Source organism: Melospiza melodia, chromosome W (assembly GCF_035770615.1).
Source record: "Melospiza melodia melodia isolate bMelMel2 chromosome W, bMelMel2.pri, whole genome shotgun sequence".
NCBI lineage: Eukaryota > Metazoa > Chordata > Aves > Passeriformes > Passerellidae > Melospiza > Melospiza melodia.
This window is the reverse complement of record NC_086225.1, coordinates 15,668,712-15,690,435: the sequence shown is the minus strand read 5'-3', so window position 1 is coordinate 15,690,435 and position 21,724 is coordinate 15,668,712. Positions and strand designations below refer to the sequence as shown.

Genomic DNA, 21,724 nt, shown 5'->3' with positions numbered 1-21,724 from the left:
TCCATTTTGTGATTTCTCCGACGCGTCGTAATAAAATACCTCCTGCTTATCTGACTTAGACTGAGTCTCTTAAGCAGTTATTCTTGCCTTTTGGGGCAAAATTCGGCATCATTTTCTGGCGACCCAGATGGGACCAGACAGGAGATCCAGGCCTTGAGGGGTCCTCCCAGGGCCGAGTCCGGGGTCGGGACCCTCTGGCGCCCCTGACTAATTTTTGTCAGAAGAGACTCCCCCCCGGACCAGTGCTTTCGGTGGACGAAGAGTACCCTGCATCTCTTGCTCCAATTAAGAGGTATTTCAATTCTTTATTGGTTTTGGAATAAAGCGTTTTGTTGGGAAACGGGGGTCAGACGTGACCGCCCGAAGGGAAAGCTGGGGGACGCCCCAGTAAAGAATCCCAGCTGGGTTGAAGTCCTAGCATTGGTTTGCTAGGGTTAAAATCCCAGCATTGGTTTTGTGAAAGAAAAAAAAAAAAAAAAAAAAAAAAAAAAAAAAAAAAAAGAGAAAGAGAAAACGCAGGTTAAAGTCCTGCTGGAGGGAGTATTTGTTTATCTTGGTATCTTCGATCTGTTTTTACTGTGTGGGAACTGTTTTAAACATTGTGCACTGTGTTATAACACTGTGGATTGCTCTCTGAGGGGTCTGTCAGCCGGTGATCTTTTCGTGACTATTCTATGTGTCTGTTGCAAAATCTTACAGGAAACATCTTGTCGCTCTTTCTGTAATCTTTTAGAAGAGAATAAGTTGATAGACGTCCGGGAAGAAATTTGTCACCCCCTGCAATTGTTATACTGTCTACAGTTGTGATTGCATGAGTCTGGCAAACCGGTATCTCGCGGTCTGTAGGCGACCTCTCGTGACCAAACCTGGTAAAACAGTCCGTTCTGATATAGACTATAAGGTAGGAACTATTTCATAAAGGTGTGGGTATGAGTGAGAGTGAATGAGACGCAGCATCGCTGCGAAGCGAGAGGGAGTCCCACTCCGCATTTCCTGTTCTTTGCGAGAAGCCAGGTTGGAAAAGGACAAAGCGATTGGAGATTGTGTGTATGAAGTGTTAAAATAAATTAGTAACAGTACATGCAAGAAAGAGACTGATCTGGTTAGACAGACACAGGGAATAGCAATGGGAGGCCAACAGAGTAAGGACGTAAATATGAAAACCCCCTTAGGATGTATCCTAAAGCACTGGAAGGACTTGGGAGGGATCCCGGGGGGAAACATAAGTAAAAAGACACTCCTTAAATATTGTACACAGTGGTGGCCGTTGTATAAGTTAGATGACTATGAGAAATGGCCGCCGGAGGGAACAACTAATTATAACACTATTTTGCAATTGATGCTTTTCCTCCGCCGACTTAATAAATGGGACGAAGTAATGTATGCTGACATGTTCTTTACCCTACGAAATAAACCGAAGAGGCAAAAAGAGTGCGGGGTAAACGTAGCACCTCAGGACCCCCTAGTACTAGCCCTGGAAAAAGATAAGAAAGGTTCAAAGCCTAAAGAACATTGCTGTGATGCATGTAGCATTGAGCAACAATGTCTTAAATTAACAAGAAGGGATAGTGGAAAGGAGAGTGAAATAAGTCTGTGGGAATACCATCCATTCGCCCCAGGACGGGAAGGGCCTCTTCCCAGGCCAAAGGAGGAACAAGGGGATCCTAGCCCATTAAAGGAGCTGGAACGATGGTGGAAATCTAAGTTTGGGCACAGCCCTCAGAAACTAGACAACACTTGGGAGGAGGATAGTCCATTAAAATCGGGAATTGACAAGAGGGAAAGCAGTCCACAGGGACCAGATAGTCTACAGGGGTCGGGGAGCTACAGGGATGCTGACAGCCCACCCAGACTAGAAGTTGAGAGGGAAGAAGGCAGTCCACATGGAGCAGAGAGTCGAGGGGAGACACGCAGCCTGCCCGAACTAAGTTCATATGGGGATAGTAGCACACCCAGGAATGGAGGTTTTAGGAAATCAGGTACCTGTAGAATAGAAACCAGCACACCGAGGACTGGGGATAAAAGTAACTCACTAGGAGGCGACGTCTCTAAGCTGAAGTATAGTGAGAAGAATGACAATGAGACATGTGAAAGGGAGGCAGAGAACAACTCACAGAAGCTGAATATAGTAATTCAGATAGAGGATAAGAGAGATGGAAGGGGAACAGAAGATGAGGACAGTAGCCCGGAACAGGATAGGCGCCGGCAGATGCGGGAAGAAAGGCGACAGATGCAGAGCGAGAGGCGGTTGGACTGTGTAAACCACGCTAGGGGAGTAGTAGGAAAAGAATTAACAGAAATAGAAGGTGAAGATGAAGAACAGGGAAAGGGAAAGAGAAAAGAGAAGAGAAAGAATAGGGAAGACATTGAGGCACAGGAGGAAGATCCCGGGGAAGGGACCAGTCACTCGTATTATACCAGATCTGTGGCACGGAGGGAAGCAAAGCAAAAAGAAGAAGGGAACCATACAATAGCTCCTCTCCGACAACTTATGCCAATGGTAGGAGAAAGGACTAGGGTAAAGGTGCCGTTCTCCACGAGTGATCTGAACAATTGGAGGGATGAGGCAAGGAACTTCAGGAGGAATCCAGAGGGAGTAGCGAAGAGGTTTGAATTAATGGCAAAGAATTTAGATATTGATTGGGAAGATATAGAGGTGATGCTGTCAGAATTGACAGATACAGAAAGGGAACTCGTATTGGAAACAGGAAAACTACATGCTCAAGTATTATCAGGGAGACTAGAAGATAATTTCCCCAGCAGTAAACCAGAATGGGACCCGGGCAACGAAGAGCACTATCGACGACTGGTGCAGTATAGAAAGCTGATAGCGATGGACTTGCGTAATGCGATCCCTAAGGCTATCAATTGGTCGATGCTATATGACATTAGGCAGGGAAAGGATGAGACCCCGTCAGAGTTTTTGGATAGACTTAGGGCAGCCATGAGACAATACACACCCCTGGACCCAGCAACGGAAGAAGGGAAACAACACCTGTTAGGATTAATGATGGGACAGAGTAACCCAGACATCAGGAAGAAATTGCAAAAGCTTGAACATCCAGAAAATAAAAACCTGGAGGCCTTGCTGAATGAGGCATGGAAGGTATATAATAATAGAGAAGTTGAGGAGAAGAAAAGGGAGGACAGGAGGATAGCTCGAGTAGTGGCTGTGGCAGTAGCAGCTCAGAAGACAGGTTACTCGGAACCTGGAGCCAGGGGTAGGGGTAGAGGCTACCCAGTGAGAGGGGGAGGGAGGTTCCAACCCCACCCAGCTAGAGTAGGGCCAGATCAATGTGCATACTGCCTACAGACGGGACACTGGAAACAAGAATGCCCCCAGTTAAAGAGAAGGCTAATGGCCACTACTACCACCACACAGCAAGAAAGTGAATGAGGGGGACCGGTGGGCCGTACCCTAGCAGACCCACTGGTTAAAATGGAGCTAGGGGAAGGTAAAAAGGAATTGGACTTTTTGATTGATACGGGAGCAACTTTTTCGGTTTTAAATCAAGAACTGGTGCCTAAAAGTGATGAATTTGTACAAGTTGTGGGAGCAACAGGCCAACCAGAAAAAGCTTACTTTTTGAAACCTATCAAATACAAAATTGGGAAACAAATGGGAATTCACCAGTTTCTGTACTTACCAAATTCACCAAAGCCTCTACTAGGGAGAGACTTACTGGAGAACTTGGGAGCCATAATAAAGTTCAATAAGGACAGATTGGAATTTCAAGTAAAAGAAGAACAACTGATTACAGCCCTAAGCCTAACAATCAGTTGTGTGGAACCTAAACCTGAGAATCACAATTTTGAGCGAATCCTGAGCGAGGCATACCCATTAGTATGGGCTACTGATATACCGGGAAAATCAAAACAAGCAGCACCGATTGTTGTAGAACTTAAAAACGGGGCAAGACCAGTGGTAAGAAAACAATACCCTTTGAGAATAGAAGACAGGAAGGGGATTGAGCCCATAATCAAAAGGTTTCTGGAACTGGGGTTATTGGTAGAATGTGAATCGGATTTTAATACACCAATCCTGCCAGTAAAGAAACCTAATGGAGCTTATAGGCTAGTTCAGGATCTGAGAGCAGTAAACGAAATAACCAAGACACTACATCCGTTAGTTGCTAATCCATACACGCTCTTAACTAAACTTAAGGATAATTTGGCCTGGTTCACTGTATTATACTTGAAAGATGCATTCTTCTGCCTTCCCTTAGCTCCCGAGAGTCAAAGGATTTTTGCCTTTGAATGGGAATCTGTAGATAAAGGAAGAAAGACCCAACTTACCTGGATGGTATTGCCCCAAGGATGGACCAATTCTCCTACGATTTTTGGGAATCAGTTAGCCAAAGAATTAGAACAGTGGGAAAGGCCGCTGGGAGATGGCACCCTTCTGCAATACGTAGACGACCTCCTAATAGCAACAGTGACAGAGGAAGAATGCATTGAATGGACTATTTCCTTGTTAAACTTCCTGGGTTTAAGTGGATATCGAGTCTCTCAACAGAAAGCACAGCTGGTACAAAAAGAAGTGGTGTACCTGGGATACGAAGTCTCCAGAGGACAGCGATCCCTGGGAGCAGCTAGAAAAGAGGCCATCTGTCAGATGCCTAAACCAGAGACAGTGAGAGATCTGCACGCCTTTCTGGGAATGACAGGTTGGTGTCGGCTATGGATCTACCAGTACGGGATACTCGCTAAACCACTGTACGATCTGTTGAAAGAAACTAAGGACGTTCTAGTTTGGACTCCCGAGGCAGAAGGGGCCTTCAAGAAGTTGAAGCTGGAGCTAATGAGAGCACCGGCCTTAGGTCTCCCAGATGTATCAAAACCATTCTGGCTGTTCTCCCATGAACGACAAGGGATGGCCCTAGGAGTCCTAGCACAGCAGTTGGGAACACACAAGGCAGCTGTGGCCTACTTCTCCAAGCGATTGGATGAAGTAAGTAAAGGATGGCCAGGCTGTCTGAGGGCAGTGGCTGCAGTGATAATTAACATAGAAGAGGCCAGAAAGCTCACGCTGGGCCAAAAGATGACTGCTAGTATCTCACACTGTATCGGCCGTGCTGGAACAGAAAGGCAACCATTGGTTGTCGCCTTCCAGATTCCTAAAATACCAGGCCATCTTGGCTGAATCAGATGACGTAACCATCCAGGTAACTAACATTGTGAACCCAGCTTCATTTCTAGAAGGGAGAGCCCCAGCAGAACCCATCGAACACGACTGCCTGGAAACAATTGAAGCCGTCTACTCCAGTCGCCCAGATCTCAAAGAAGAGCCGCTCGAAGATGCGGACAACTGGTTCTCAGATCGCAGCAGCTTCGTGAAGCAAGGAGTAAGAATGGCTGGCTATGCAGTCACTACTACAGAAAGGGTAATTGAGTCAAACCCCTTGCCTGCAGGGACTTCAGCCCAAAAGGCAGAGCTGATAGCTCTGACTCGAGCCCTGGAATTGGCAGAAAACATGCAAATTAATATATGGACAGACTCTAAATATGCCTTCTCCATTGTACATGCTCATGGGGCCATCTGGAAAGAAAGAGGACTATTGACTACACAAGGAAAAACAGTCAAACATGCAGAAGAGATTCTGCGATTGCTAGAGGCGGTCCAACTCCCAGCACAAGTGGCCATAATGCATTGTAAAGGACATCTGAAAGGTAACACTATTCCAGAAATAGGGAACAGGAAGGCAGATACAGAAGCTAAATTGGCTGCCACAAGAACTAGGGAAGTAGAAATAGTGGCCCTAATACCAGGAGAGCTGGATACCAATATCCAGCCAGATTATCAGGAATCAGATCATAGATGGATTCAAAGGAATAAAGGTAAACTGTTAGACAGTGGATGGGGACAATTAGAGACAGGACAGTTGATAATACCAGGGAACCTAATGTGGCAGATTGTGAAGAAGGAGCATGAAAAGGCCCATTGGGGTCTAGATCCGCTTTATCAACATTTGCGAGCCAGGATAGCAGGACCGAAATTATTTACTACTGTAAAGCACGTTACATCCCAGTGCGAGCGGTGTCTGAAAAATAACCCGAACACGGGAACCAAGGTACACCAAGGAGCCATAAATCGAGGTAAATTCCCAGGTGAAGTATGGCAAATTGATTTTTCTGAACTCCCAAGAAAAGGGGGGTTTCGGTATTTGTTGGTATTAACTGATACATTTTCTGGGTGGCCTGAAGCATTCCCTTGTAGGACAAATAAGGAAAGAGAGGTGACTAAAGTACTGTTGAATGAAATTATTCCACGGTTTGGGGTACCGAAAAGCATTTCTTCGGATAGAGGTACACATTTCTGTGCAAAAGTGGTGAGAGCAATAAGCAAAGCATTACAAATCAAATGGCAACTACACACACCTTATTGTCCACAGGCCAGTGGGCAAGTGGAAAAGATGAATCATCTCATCAAACAGCAAATTGCCAAAATATGCCAGGAGACTAATTTGCAGTGGTATCAGGCTTTGCCTATTGCTCTGCTTAGGCTGAGAGTCAAACCAAGATCAAAAGAAAAGTTAAGCCCATTTGAAATTTTGTATGGTAGACCTTATGCTATGCAAGTTGTAAATGGGGACGCTATAGACCAAATCGGTAATCAGTACATTTATGATTATGTAATTACGGTGGGGAAACAGTTCGATAAGAATGCTACTGTGGTGATAGGGCACCAACCTAAACAACCTGATTGTAAGTTGCATCCGTTTAATCCCGGTGATTGGGTGTATGTTAAGAATCTTTTAGGAAAACCCCTACAAGAAAAGTGGGAGGGACCTTTCCAAGTGTTGCTGACTACCTTCACCGCGGTTCGGATCAAGGAGCGACCTACGTGGATCCATTACTCACGAGTCAAGAAAGCTCCGGAGAATAAACAAGAGGAGCAGACATCATGATCCTGACTCCACCTCAGATCTTTACAACCCTGATCATTGGACTAATGATAAGTATAGTTCTTCCCCAAGGCTCTGTCTCAATAGACCCATGGTCTAATGCACACCAGTGTATCCACCCGGAGTTGGAAACGGGACCGAAGGGGCCCTACTTTGAGGTTTATGCCTTACGTAACAATCAGCCATACGCGAGTAAAGTATGGGATCAGCCCTCCATGGTAGCGTACGAGGGAGACCAAATCCAAATTGGGTGTCGAGAGCTTGACCCAGTAGAAGGAAAAACTAGGCGGCTAGTATTAACAATTCAACCCTTGATGGCAGCCTCTGAACACAACCTAATCACCTTTAGTCCACTGAAAATGGGGAAACCCACTGTCTGGATTCAGCAGAAGGGCCCAATTTCATGTCAGTGGAGTGACTTCAGGGAAGATCCACCCGGATCACAACCCCGAAATTCAGTAATTTATAGAGAAGATCCGCTTGGGGAACTACATCCTCAAAACATAACCCTTGACTTACACCCTCTTCTCTTCTCTGCGGGAAAGATTGTAGCATCTAATGGTCCTGAGGAAGGGAAAGCACAGTGTGAGATGGCATTTAGATTGGATCAGTCGATGACGTTCACATGTGAAAGGGAGCTGAAAGCCCTGGAAATGGGTTTTGGCTTCCCTAAGCGTGCTGTCGCATATAAGGTAGCATTACCGGAAGACGTGATTCCATTGTATCCAGATCTAGACTTGCCCCAAGAAACCACTCCACCGGTGGTATGTAAAGTAGTACATAACCTAACCTTGATAGGGCCTCAGGTGATAAGAAAATCTAATGAACAAAAATTATTGTTAGACCCCACTTATTCCCTGAAAAAGGTGCAGATGAACTTCCACACCGATATTACGTATTTGCAGAAGGATTGCCAACCGTTTATACAGCAAAGCCTTAAGGGATGGAATGCATGGTTAGCAACAAGGTCTCATCGTAGAAGAGCACAAAGAGATTTAAGTGGGTGGATTGGCACTGGATTTGGTATATTAAACACGATAGATCAAGAAGTATTAGTGAATAAATTAAGTACCGTCACGTCGAACTTAGGAAAACTAAAAATGCCCCTCAGTTCATCCATGCTTACATTAGCAGAAACACAATCGCTAGTAGTAAAATTGCTAACCATAGTAGCAAACCACACTGAAGAGGATTTTTTGAAGTTCGCTAACTATACAGGGGAACTTAGCAAAGAAATTGCACTAGCTATCCAGTGCCCTCAGACACAACAATGGGTACAATCAGTAGCGGCAGGAATAATGAGAGAAGGAACGTCAGGTATATTACCTCAAGAAATAAGAGAAACAATATTAAAGGACAATCATACTACACAATTTGAGAAGGACCACCAAGCCTGGTGGCAATTAGTAAATTTCACTTATGAGCCTCAACAGGAACACATTGAAGCCTATGTCCTCACCATTAGTGCAGCAGAGGAAAGAGCTATCTTTCCTATCCTCACTCTAGGGACAATACATCAAGATGTTATTGTCAAGCCAATAGACCATAATGTCTGGGCTAGTTATGATAATACCAAAAATAGGTGGCAATCGGTTAGCACAGAAGCATGTATTCCTAGAGGACAATTAGGCTATGTCTGTGAAAACGCTGTAGTAGAAGCAGAAGATCTATGCTTAGATGCCGAAAATAGTGTATGTACCTTTGAAATGCTTCCGCATAATAGAACACAATCACAAGTTTACTATATAGGGAATGGGTGTGCTTGCGTGAGGACAGCTTGTGACAACGTCACTATAGATAATTGCCAAGAAGAGACTAACAAGACTAACTTCTGTGTATGCAACTTCACCAAGATAGTAGGTTGTGATTTTCATTATACTGTCCCAATAACTACTCAACAGCTAATTAACGCAGATTTCGACCTATATCAAGAGATACCGAAATTACAAATAGGGATGGACGTCGAAGTTCTTAAAGCCATGCTCACACATCCTAAAGTAAAGGAATTGATACAAAAGGTAAATCAAACAACCAAACGAATGGTATGGCAGGTAGAACATAATTCAGAAAAAATAAAGAATGTCCTGACTAAAGTAGAACAAGTAGGCCAGCATCATTGGTGGGATATCTTTGTAGGATACTCCCCAACAGCTACACAAGTCTTTAACTATCTGGTGCACCCAACGCTAATAATAATCATAGTTCTGTTACTATTAACTCTCACAAGTATTTGTATGTGGTGGAGACTGAGAATCATAATGAAAAGAACCCAAATGATCTGGGCTATGGTACGAGCATATCAGAGCCCTACAGGGTTAGAATTTGACGAAAGAATTCGTAAGTTATAAGAAAAGGGGGGAAATGAAGCCATTTACTATAATGGCTAATAGCTTCTGAAAAATAAAAGAATTAAAAGACACTCAAAAATATATCAAGGGAATCGCAGCAGTTAATAAATAACCTAAAATACACTTTCAGGAAGAACTTTGATCAGATATTTAGATAAGGCAATGTAAAATACACTCACAATATTTGGATAAGGTAATCTAAAATACACTCACAGAAGAAACTTGGGAATTAGAGTATTTGAAGAAACAGAAGTGGAAGCCAATAAGTTAAAGTGACCTGCCAAGCCGCTAGGATCAAGCCAAGTACAACAGCAACTTCAGCCAAGCCATGGAAAAACATGCCAAAGATAACAGGAAGAAGCCCAAATTAGGAAAAGCTTAAAATTTAACTAAGGAAGACCAAGAATTCCCAGAAGACTCCACCTACCTATGAATATGCATGTAATAAATGATGTAATCCTTGTTTAAAATTGTATAAAAACCCGCTTTTGCTGTACATAATTTAGAAATCCATTTTGTGATTTCTCCGACGCATCGTAATAAAATACCTCCTGCTTATCTGACTTAGACTGAGTCTCTTAAGCAGTTATTCTTGCCTTTTGGGGCAAAATTCGGCATCACGACGAGGACTTAAGCAGAATCAAACAAGCTATTGATGGATTAGTAAAGTCCGTAGGTCCTTATCAGAGGTGGTGTTACAAAATAGAAGAGGATTAGATCTGCTGTTCTTACAGCAGGGTGGACTATGTGTAGCGCTTAAGGAAGAATGCTGTGCTTACGCTGATCATACCGGAGTTGTTATCGATACCATGGCAGAACTAAGAAAACGGTTGGAACAAAGAAAGAAAGAAAGGGAAGCACACCAGAGTTGGTACGAGTCATGGTTCAGCCACTCTCCCTGGTTAACCATGCTACTGTCTACCATTGCAGGGCCCTTAATTTTACTAGTGCTTGGGCTTACATTTGGGCCATATATATTCAATAAGTTGATTGCTATAGTAAGAGGATGCTTGGAAGCTGCACATCTTATGCTCATTAGGGCTAAGTACGAGCAAGACTCAGAAGACGAAACGTTGGAACTTGCTAGACGAGAATTGCAAAGATTTAATAAACAGAAATAAACAAACAGAAACGATTTGATGAACAAAATGGTTAAAAAGAAAAAGGGGGGAATTGTAATGGGTTAAAACTTTAAGTTTGTTCATCAAATCTGACAGAGTTATTCCAGTAAGACTGTTGCACCACTTCCATTTGTTTGCCGAAGAAATTTCCAGACTTAAAAGGATAAGGAAGGTGAAACCAAAGACAATGGGTTTCACAACATTTGTTTATCTGGATGGTGGGCTTGCTATGATTGATAGCACAGTATTAGCTTATCCACTCAGTAAACTTAAGATTCCAGGAACTCAGCTTAAAATTCCAGGAATCAGATAAACTTATCAAATAAGGAAAATACCGGCCTTCATCTTCAGACCTCCGGGAGGTGGACTACGACCACCTAGAAACAAGAGAAGAATACCCAGAGTACTACCACGTCAATCTGGAAGCAGGACTGTATAAAAACTCCACGAAATATCAGAAGAGCGCAGCAGTGGCGGAGCGGAGACTCCCCTGTCGCCCAGCGCTGATTTGCTTATTGCCTTGCCTGCTGTAATCAATAAATTCTCAATTGATTTTACTTGGCAAATTGTCGGCTCAATCTATAACAAGGCACATAATTTGCCAGCATGTCATTAGGTTACCAAACAAGATAAGCTTTTCAAATGCACCCAAATCCCATTTTCAGAAATAATTTGAAGCTTTAGATTGATGAAAAGTTAATGTGAATTTGACTCTCAAATGGGTTGACTCCTTTGGAAATGGTGCTTTTCTCCTCAACCAGTCATCTGGTTTTGGAAATACTGACTCACATTGGATTGCTGTTTCAGAAACCAATGTTCCTAACTGAGGACTTGAAAAGAGAATTCTTCAGTTTTGATATAAACAGGGCAGGAGACTTTTTCTCCTTTTAATGCCTTTATTGAAAGTGATCAGCTCAAGATTGGGGAGCTCGGTGACTCGGAGGCAGAGGATATGTGCAGCTTTGTCCACTAGGGGCAGAGCCAGGGGTGCTGTCCTCACGAGAGCAGTGTGTGTAACCCCGTCTTTTGCAACTCTCCAGTGACCCCAGCCAGGTTTTTGCCTTCAGCCGAAGTCTTCTGGCTTAGGGCGAGGGGCAACAAAGGTTTTCAGCATCTCTGCAGGCTCAGCACTCTGTTACTCACGTCCAGACATCACTCTAATTTCTTAATTCTGTATTGGTTAGTTGTTTTTGGGGTCTTTTCAGTAAGTTTGGCAGGGTTCCTTCCCATGGCATGCTGTTCCCGAAGTTATTTTGCATCTTCTGATGCCCCCCTCCCACGTCCCCTCCCCTCCCCTCACTGTCTGGGGAGAAGTACAACTTAGCCTCAGGCAGGCTTTACCGATACAAAAGGAGCAATTAGCTACAATGACCAGTGATTACAATAACAAACAGGTAGAACTTCAGTTTAGCAGCAACTTGTTTGACTGGTTTTGCAACCCTTTTTTTTTCACAAAAAAAATTGGCAGATTTTTGTTTATAATAAATTTTATGTAAATCCAGTTCTTTGCTTTCTTTCTTTTCCAGTGACTGCCCCATTTCTTTGATGAGGTCAGTTTTTCATCCAGTAAAGCATCTAGATCAGTGAAGAAGCAAAGACAGCTTCATTCCATCATTCTTGAAGCAGCTCTATCTGCTCTTGATTGCATTATCTGAGTGGAGATCATTCCCTGACATGACACTGAAGCGTGAAAGCAGCTCTGGTGGTTCATTTGTGAAGGGAAGAGGATGTTTTGATTAATGTATGACTCAAGTCTTGCTCAAATGCCACTGTGTTGCCTGGAGCAGTGCCAGGTGCTGCTGGCTGTCTGTGATGCTATCTACCTAATCATTAACTGCAAAAAAAAACCCCAAAAAACAAACAAGTTCAGTGCTGCATCTGTTCTTTGGATTTCTTGTGGGTTTTTTATCAAATCATGATTGACAGTGCAGACAGTCTACAGAGTTCTTGGTCTGTCTCGTTTATACCCTCATCCTGACCACTAAATCTGACTTTTGCTTTCTCTGGCAGAAGAAAAGGAGATAGGGTGTTGTGGTAGGTTGATTCACCAGAGCTAATAAGTGGTATCTGTATCTAAATTGTGCAATTCAAATCCTAGTGTTACCTCCAGCTCTCAGGTTTTCAAGTACTGTCTCAGGTTGGTTTGTTTTAAACTAGCTGCAGTTTTATGTCCTCTGGTAACAATTAGAGAGAAATGCAAATAATGGCTCCACTGTTATGAAAAAAAATTCTGCTAATTTTTTTGTGAGAAAAAGGTTACCACGACCACGGTTGCTGCTGGGGTGCTGCTTGTGTTATGGTAATTACGGGTCGTTGTTGTTAATAGTTGTTTTTGTATCAGTAAAAGCCCTGGCTGGGGCCGAGTTAATGGCCCTTCTCTGAGACAGTGAAGGGTGGGGACCTCCCGAACAGTGAGGAGAAGAGACTTGGGGGGGGGGATATGCAAAATAACTCCAAGGACCAGCATGCCATGAGAAGCTACTGCTTCTAGCTTGCTAAAAAAAACCCCAAAACAACTAGCCACCTAAGAGTTGAGAGATTGGAGTGATGTCTGGACGTCAGGAACGGAGTGCTGAGCCTGCAGAGATGCGGAAGACCCCCGTAGTCCCTCTCACCCTGAGCACGGGAGTCGTCCCGACGCAGGGACCGGACAGAGGGAGGCGGCAAATAGTAACATCAGAAGGGGTCACCACACCCTAAAAGCTCCCACGAGGACCGGACCCTCAGCTCTGCCCCTAGTGGACAAAGCTGCCAATATCCTCCTCCTCCTCGTCGCCTTGGGAGAAAAGACGGGAAGCTGCAGACCCATCCGAGCTGCCCAATCCTTAGCTGATCACTTTTAATAAAGGCATTAAAAGGAGAAGAAGTCTCATACCCTGTTTATTTCATCCACTAGACGCAATTATGTCAGGGCAATGAGTTAAAAAACTTAAACAACAAAGTGAATTGTATTTGTACATAGAATCATAAAATCCTAGAATGGTTTGTGTTGGAAGGGACAGTAAAGTTCATCTAGTTCAAACCCCCCTGCCATGGGCAGAGTGTGAATTGACACAGGCATATAGCTGGAACAAACACAAAAACACGTCTGAAATGCAAAGAGTAAATTTATTTCATGACTTCACAAACCAGAGTGCTATATGTAGTAGAGATAATTCATGCTATAGAAATAGGTATATGTGTGTATAAAATATTAGTAAAGTTTAAACCCATGCTTGTGAAACCATTCTGTCCAGGAACAGAGTCCTATTCACATTATAACTGATTCCCAGAGTTGAGATAAAATCAAACCCTGTTATCATATGAATAAGGGTATCCCTGAGCCAGGATGTCTGCAATCGCCCTGGTCGAGGCTAGAGGTATTCACACTGTAACCCGTTCCTGGACAAGCTCTGGGACTATACCAGACCTGTTATCAGATGTAGGAGACAGGCTGGAGCCATCAGAGAGGATTTCCTCTGACACCAGCACCTGGAAGATATCATCTGGAATTTCCTGGGTGATGATCAATGGGACATCTCAGGAAGCCCATGAGATCATGCACCTGGATTTGATGAAATCTCTGCTACTAAAGAGATGGCATCATTTACTACATATGAATGGCTCTTCCTCTTGGGCATTCAGACATTTGTCTAGGCTTTGGACATTCTCTTTGTTTCTACACATCTATGGATCCAACTTTACATGCAAAGGGACACAAAGAATTATGTGGTCATCCCTGCCCCAGGCAGAATAAACTGTATATAAGCTGGCCACTGGAAGCACTCAGGGTGAACTCCTGGGGAAACGCTGCCACTTTGTCCGTGGACCCTAGTTCACCCAGCGCCTGTGTCCGGGGCAGACGCATTCTTGGTTGTGGTGGTTTTTCAAAATTCTAATTTTTGTTACCGATCTAATAAATCTTTGCTAAATTTTTCTATAAATTTGGCTACTGATTTGATCATTTTTAACAAGAGGATCCCAAAGCAACACCCAGGCAGAGATATGCAAGTGGGAACGGAGGCACCATTAGGCCCAGTCCATGCAAGCAGGCAGCAGATCCACTCTTTGCACCAGTTTATTCAGGGCCTGGGCACTCATCTGTGCTTTTTATGATCTCTGAGCTTTGGTTTTCTGTCTTCCAAAACGGGAAGCTCAAGGATGTCCATGAGAGTCCCTCCAAGTCTCTACAAACACCTACATTATCCCTACACAGGAATTCGACTTCTCAAAACAGGATAAACAGCAGGTTTCCCACACCTTTCTCCAGGCCTTGGCATTCCCAGCTGCAAGGTCAGTTGAGCCAATCTACCATCCTCCTCAGCTTTCTTTCACTTTTAACCCTTTCCTCACAACAGGCAGGGACACCTTCCACTAGACCAGGCTGCTCAAAGCCCCATACAATATGGCCTTGAACATTTCCAGGGATGGGGCAGTCACAGCTTCTCTGAGAAACCTGTGCCAGTGCCTTACCACCCTCATAGGAAAGAATTTCTTCCTAATATCAAACCTAAGCCTACTTTCTTTTAGTTTGAAGCCATTCCCCCTTGTCCTATCACTACATGCTCTTGTCCAGAGTCCCGCTCCAGCTCTCCTATAGCCCCTTTAGGTACTGGAAGGTACTCTAAGGTCTCCCCAGAACCTTCTCTTCTCCAGGCTGAACAGTCTCAACTCTCTCAGCCTGTCCTCATAGGAGAGGTGCTCCATCTTTTGACACCATCCATATGAAATTGATTATTAATTTACTATGATACAATCACAATATATGGCAACACTGATCAGTCTGAAGAAAGGCTTAATAATAAAATCAATGCATGACTTATTCCCGAAAATATGACTGCTAACTTATTTATTTTATGCTGTCCTTTGAGTTGAGACATAATGGGATAGTAAGAGCTGAACATCTTAGATATAGCTATTGGAATTTCTAATACAATTTTACCTACTGTTTTAAAGCTCAAGATGTTTCTAGGCTGCACAAGAGCCCAAATGGTCCCAGTCTTCCACCATAGTGTTTGCAAAACCAGTAGCTAGAATCTGTGACCTGAAGGTAAAAAAAGTTATCTGTGTTTAATTCAACTCAAATCAGCATCTTTGATCACTTTTTTTCCCATTCTATCCCAGAAGGACTACTACAGGCTGCAGCACTGGGGTGCAGCCACCTTTTGGATGAAGAATGACAGCTGTGTAAGGGCTTTTCTCTTCTAAGAAATGTTGCAATGGTTTAATCATGAGGGTTAGTCATTCATTCTGCTGATGTAATGTTGAACGGAACATGTTCCTGTCTAGTCTGACCACAAGTCAGGAGGGAAGTGGGGAAGATTACACTGAGGATAAGCAGAATAGAATATCAGCTCTTAAAAAAAATTAATAATACAAACGTACATGAAGGCTTGATTGGGATGAGGTTTAACCTACCAAAAGAATCAAGTACAATGATGCGGGAAATCAGGACTTCTGCATGACTAACCAATATGATTAAGTAGAAGCTGTTAATTGTTTACATTATGCACTTATTTATACATTCTAAAACTACTGCACACACTAGTCATGCATTTCTTCATTGGTGCCTCTATCTTGTCCATCCGTTCTGCACGCACTCTTCAGAGTATGTGATTGGTTACAGTCCAGGTGGTTCACTGCCCTCTGTTATCTAGTTCTTGTGGTTTTGGTATTCTGTTTCTCAGCCTCTTCTTTCTTAATTTAGCACAGTTTATGTCTTAGTAACCTTGACAAATTCCAGAGGGTGCTGATAAGAATAACTAGAAATAGTTTTGTTGGGGCACAATGTTACCTAAGTTGTTCAGATACATTGTTACACAATGATGGCTACACCCGTGGCTAAAATGTTCCTCCCAGCCTAAATATTGGCATCTAGCTAAGTTAGAGCTGTAGTGAAGGGCCTGACCCCCACATAAGCCACACTGTATCAGCACAAGAATGTTGGAGCATACTGGAAGGTGACACTGACATCCTCATCAATGGAGGAGATGGCACATTGTCACCCAAGGCTGTGATTGAGTGAAGCTGAAAAAGCTGTCTATGGAGACATGTAGGAGATGGCACAGTCACCTGGGGTTGAATGATGCTGTCCATGGAGGCATCTTCCTTGTAAAGCATAATGCAGGTGACACCTTTGTGGCTTGGTGTAATTGTATGCTCAGTATTTACACCAAACTACTCTAGTAACAGCAGCAACACAAGGTAGGAGTAGAATCATAGAATCATCTAGGTTAGAAAAGACCTCTAAGGTCATCAAGTCCAGCCCTTAACCCAGCACTGCCAAACTCACCATTAAACCATGTCTCTAAGTGCCACATCTACATATTTTCACAGAATCACAGAATGAACTAGGTTGGAAAAGATCTTTAAGATCATCTAGTCCAACCTCTGACCTAACACCTTCTCATCAACTAAACCATGCCACTGAGTGCCATGTCCAGTCTTTTTTTAAACATGTCCAGGGATGGTGACTGCACCACCTCCTTGGGCAGACAATTCCAGTCCTTTATCACTCTTTCAGTGAAGAATTTTTTCCTAGTGTCTAACCTAAACTTCCCTTGGCAGAGCTTAAGACTGTGTCCTCTTGTTCTATCAGTTGTCACCTGGGAGAAGAAATCAACCTCCACCTGACTACAATCACCTTTGATGTAGTTGTAGAGAGTGGTAAGGTCTCCCTTGAGCCTCCTTTTTTCCAGGCTAAACAACCCCAGCTCCCTCATACGTTCCTCATAGGGCTTGTGTATGTGTTGACATATTCAAGAATCTCAACATCCTTCCTAAACCGAGGGGTCCAGAACTGGACACAGTACTTAAAGTACGGCCTCACCAGTGCCAAGTACGGGGGAAGAATGACTTCCCTGGTTCTGCTGGCCACACTATTCCTGATACAGGCCAGGATGCCATTGGCCTTCTTGGCCACCTGAGTACACTGCTGGCTCATGTTCAGTCAGTTGTCGACCACTACCCTCAGGTCCCATTCTACCTAGGCACTCTCCAGCCCCTCTGTCCCCAACCTGTAGCACTGCAGAGGGTTATTGTGGCCAAAATGCAGGACTCGGCACTTGGACTTGTTAAACTTCATGTTATTGGACTCAGCCCATCTATCCAGCCTGTCCGGGTCCCTTTGCAGAGTCCTTCTATCCTCCAACAGATTGACGCATGCTCCCAGCTTGGTGTCATCTGCAAATTTACTGATGGTGGATTCAATCCCCTCATCCAATCATCAATGAAGATATTAAACAGAACTGGCCCCAACACAGATTCCTGAGGGACACCACTAGTGACTGGCCACCAACTGGATGCAACACCATTCACTACTACTCTTTAGGCCCAGCCATCCAGATGGTTCTTAACCCAGAAAAGAGTGTACCTGTCCAAGCTGTGACTGCCAGCTTTTCCAGGAGTATGCTATGGGAGACAGTGCCAAAGGCTTTGCTGAAGTCCAGATAGACAACATCCACAGCCTTTCCCACATCCACCAGGAAGGTCACCTGGTCATAAAAAGAGACTTCTAAACCCATGCTGGCTAGGTCTGATACCCTGGCCATCCTGTAGGTGCCATTTGATGGCACTCAAGATTATTTGTTCCATAACCTTGCCAGATATCAAGGTCAGACTGACTGGCCTATAGTTTCCCAGATCCTCCTTCCAGCCCTTTTTGTGAATGGGCGTCACATTGGCCATCTTCCAGTCATCTGGGACCTCCCCAGTGAGCCAGGACTGATGGTAAATGATGGAGGCAGGCTTCACAATCTCATCTGCCAGTTCATCACCCTAGGATGGATCCCATCGGGTCCCATAGATTGATGAGAATCTGAGTGGCTCAGCAGGTCTCTGACTGCTTCCTCCTGGATAACAGGGGGCCTATTCTGCTCTCTGACACTATCTACCAGCCCAGAAGGACAGTTGTCCTGAAGACAACCTGTCTTTTTGTTAAAAACTGAGGCAAAGAAGGTGTTCAGTATCTCTGCCTTTTCCTCATCTTTAGTTACTAAATTCCCTCCCCATCTAATAGAGAATGGAGGTAGTCCTTACCCTTCCTTTTGCCATTAATGCATTTACAGAAATATTTTTATTGTCCTTCACAGAAGTTCCCAGTTTGAGTTCTAACCTGGCTTTTGTCTCTCTAATTATTTTCCTACATGCCCTAGCAACCCCCTTAAACATTTCCTGAGATATCTGACCCTCCTTCCAAAGGTGATACACCCTTTTCTTTTCCTTAGTTCCTTCAGGAGCTCCTTGCCCACCCAGACTGGTAGTTTTCCTTGTCGACTCATCTTTCAGCACATAGGACAGTCTGTTCCTGTGCCTTCAAGATTTCTGTTTTGAAGCATGCCCATCCTTCCTGGACTCTTTTGTTCTTAAGGGCTGCTTCCCAAGGAACTCTTCAAATAAGTCTCTTGAATAGGCCTAAGTCTGCCCTCCAGAAGGCCAGTGTGGAAGTTTTATTGATGCCCCTCCTTGTTTCACCAAATATTGAAAACCGGAATTTCATGATCACTGTGCCCCACAGGGTCTCCAACCACCACATCTCCCATCAGCCCATCTCTGTTTGCAAACAGATGATCTTGCATAGTCCCTCTGCTGGTAGGCTTGTGTAGCATCCATGAACTCTTCCCCTTTGGTCAATCCCCAAGCCCTCAGCCTTGGAAACATTAACTACTTACCATAGAGTCATCCCTCCCAAAGGGAAAAACAGTCTCCCCCATGGACCTGGTGTCGCAACTTCCCCAGGTTTCTCCTTCCCCTGTCACTGGCTTGGTACCCCTGGTGGCCACCCCCTACCCCTGGAGACCAGGCCCCTCTGCCCACCCCTTAGCTCTGCCCCCCACCCCTTCCCCTTTATAAGCTGCCTGCTCCATGTAGTTTTTCTCTTTTCCCCGGGTTTGTCCTTCAGCGACTGTGTAACTCTACTGGAATAAAACTTTGCAAAAGAGCCTTTCTTGCCTCTACTGCTGAGTCAGCTGTGGTGAGTGTTGAGTGGAGGTTTGACTGCATTGCCTGAATGTTAACTCAGCCTGCATTTTGACAGGAGAGGCTTGCTGGGGACAAGAGATAGGCAGCAGTGCTTACCACTTTAACAACCGCATTTTTAGGCTTGCTCACCAGCTGTGACAAGAAGTTGTCCTCCACACACTCTAAGAACCTTCTGGACTGCCTCTTCTCTGCTGTGTTGAGTTCCCAGAAGATGTCTGGTAAGTTAAAGTAACCTACAAGAACAAGGGCTGGTGATCTTGAAACATCCTCCAGCTGCTTGTAGAATAAGTTCTCCACCTCTTCTTCCTGGTTGGGTGGTCTATAACTCCCACCAGGATGTCAGCCTTATTAACCTTCCCTGTTGAAAGCGAAGGAAGCCAACCCACCATGTCGTTGATCAGCATTGACTTCAATTTATTGATTAAATCAGCCACTTTATATAACAGTGTTAATTAACTTCATGCATATTGCAAAATTCGAGCTCATGATAGGTTACAGAGAAAACTCTAACCCCTCCTTTTGTTTACAATACCTGTGGTTTGTCTATTGAAAACAGGATCAGTGTTCTCAGAGAGCCCAAGGACAGAATGTTTGCCTGTTATGGGAAAACTGTCTGAGAATCTTATTGTTTATAAAGTGGTGCTTGAGAGAGCCTAATTATTTATAGAATCAAGCCTGGGAAATGCTTTACAACTACCTTTTACTTTTCCCTCAGCTGTATACCTTCATGGCCTCTTTCTTTAAGCCATGCTAGAACCAGACTCTCCACACTTCCCCCTGATTCTTACCCATAGGCACTCAACTTTATCGTCATTAGTTTCAATTTCCATGGTATCAAGAGCTTCCCTAATATAAAGAGAAACCCCTCCACCTCTTCTCCCTATCCTGTCTCTTCTGAAGATCTTGTAGACATCCATTGCAGGGCTCCAGTTATGCGAGTCGTCCCACCATGTTTTTGTGATGGTGACTACATCATAGCTTTGCTGTTATACCATGGCTTCCAGCCCCTCTTTTTTGTTACCCATGCTGCATACATGCACTTCAGCTGGGCTGCTGATTTTTCCCCTGACTGGCTTGCCACCCTTGGACTTGTTTCTGGAGAGCTTAGTTGCATCCCCTTCCCCCTTCAAACCTACTTTAAAACCCTCTCAATGAGTTCTGCCAGTTTATGGGCTAAAATCATTTTGCCCTTAACAGAGAAATGGAGCCCATCTGGCTCCAGCAGGCCAGGTGCCATGAAAGTTTCCTCATGATCAAAGAACCCAAAATTCTGCCAATGGCACCAACCCTTGAGACATTTGTTGATAATGTGGGTTCTCCTGTTCCTTTCATCATTTGTCTCTGCCACTGAAGGGACTGAGCAAAACACTATCTGTGCTCCTGCCCTATCAACGACTTGACCCAGAGCCCTGAAGTCCCTTTTAATTGTCCTGGTGCTCTTCTTTTCAGACTCATCACTGCCAACCTGGAGTATCAGCAGTGGATAATAATCAGAGGACTGAATCAGCTCAGGGAGTCTCCTCATGACATCCCGTACCTGGGCTCTAGGGAGACAGCAGACCTCTCTGTGGGATGGGTCCAGTTGACATATGGGGCCCTCTGTTCCCCTCAAAAGGGTGTCACCTACTATGACTACCCTTCTTTTCTTTTAATCCTAGAGGTAGTGATCCATCTGACAGATGAAGCATAATTGGGAGGCTCTCCAGGCAGATTATTTTCTTTGATGTCATCTGGCTGAACCTCTGGATCCAGGGCCTCATACCTATTCTGAAGTGGCACCTGTGTAAGGGATGGGGGTCAGGAGGAATTTTTATTAACTCCTCGAGGAAGGACCTATTTCCACTCCCCTTCATCTACTAGGTCTCCTCCTCCTTCCTGACAGTAGGAGGCATGGGAGTCCTCTGACTCCTGGTGGGCTTCTCTCAGGGATGGAAGGGTGAAACTCCACCAATCTATTTCCCTTTCACTTTCCCTAATACTCCTTAGTCTTTCTACTTCTTCCTTAAGCTTGGCCACTAGACAGAGGAGATCCTTCATCTGTTCGCACTGCACACAGGGATCTTTTGCACCGGCCCCTGGTATTGCTGACAGGCTCAAACACTCCGTAGAGGAAGGGGTCTGGACAGATGCATCCTTCTTGGAGGGTTCTGTTTGACTTGGTACACTTTTACTAGCTATAGGTTTGGGTCGTTCAGAGGCCATTGCTGAAAAAAAAAACCAAAACACCCCCAAACAATCTCCACCCCCCCCCCCCCAAAAATGAAGCAAAATAAAATAAAAACCCCACTAGCAGGAGGATACCTGCAACCCTGCCTGCTTGCCCTACCTGCGAGAACTGCTGCACAAACTGCCATGCCACGCCCTCAGAGACATGCCATTCCCCTGTTTGCCT

The 21,724-nt window shown here is 44.4% G+C and overlaps 1 protein-coding gene across 1 annotated transcript in view; it reads left to right on the top strand.

Moving 5' to 3' along the window:
- The first annotated feature begins 788 nt into the window (after positions 1–788).
- Positions 789–21,724, top strand: part of LOC134431521 (uncharacterized) — a 99,983-nt gene continuing 79,047 nt past the window's right edge. The window contains exons 1-2 of the mRNA XM_063179520.1: positions 789–901; positions 6,750–7,860. Of these exons, the coding sequence (XP_063035590.1) occupies positions 6,905–7,860 (956 nt within the window). The 5' untranslated portion in view covers positions 789–901; positions 6,750–6,904. The remainder of the gene's footprint in view (positions 902–6,749; positions 7,861–21,724) is intronic.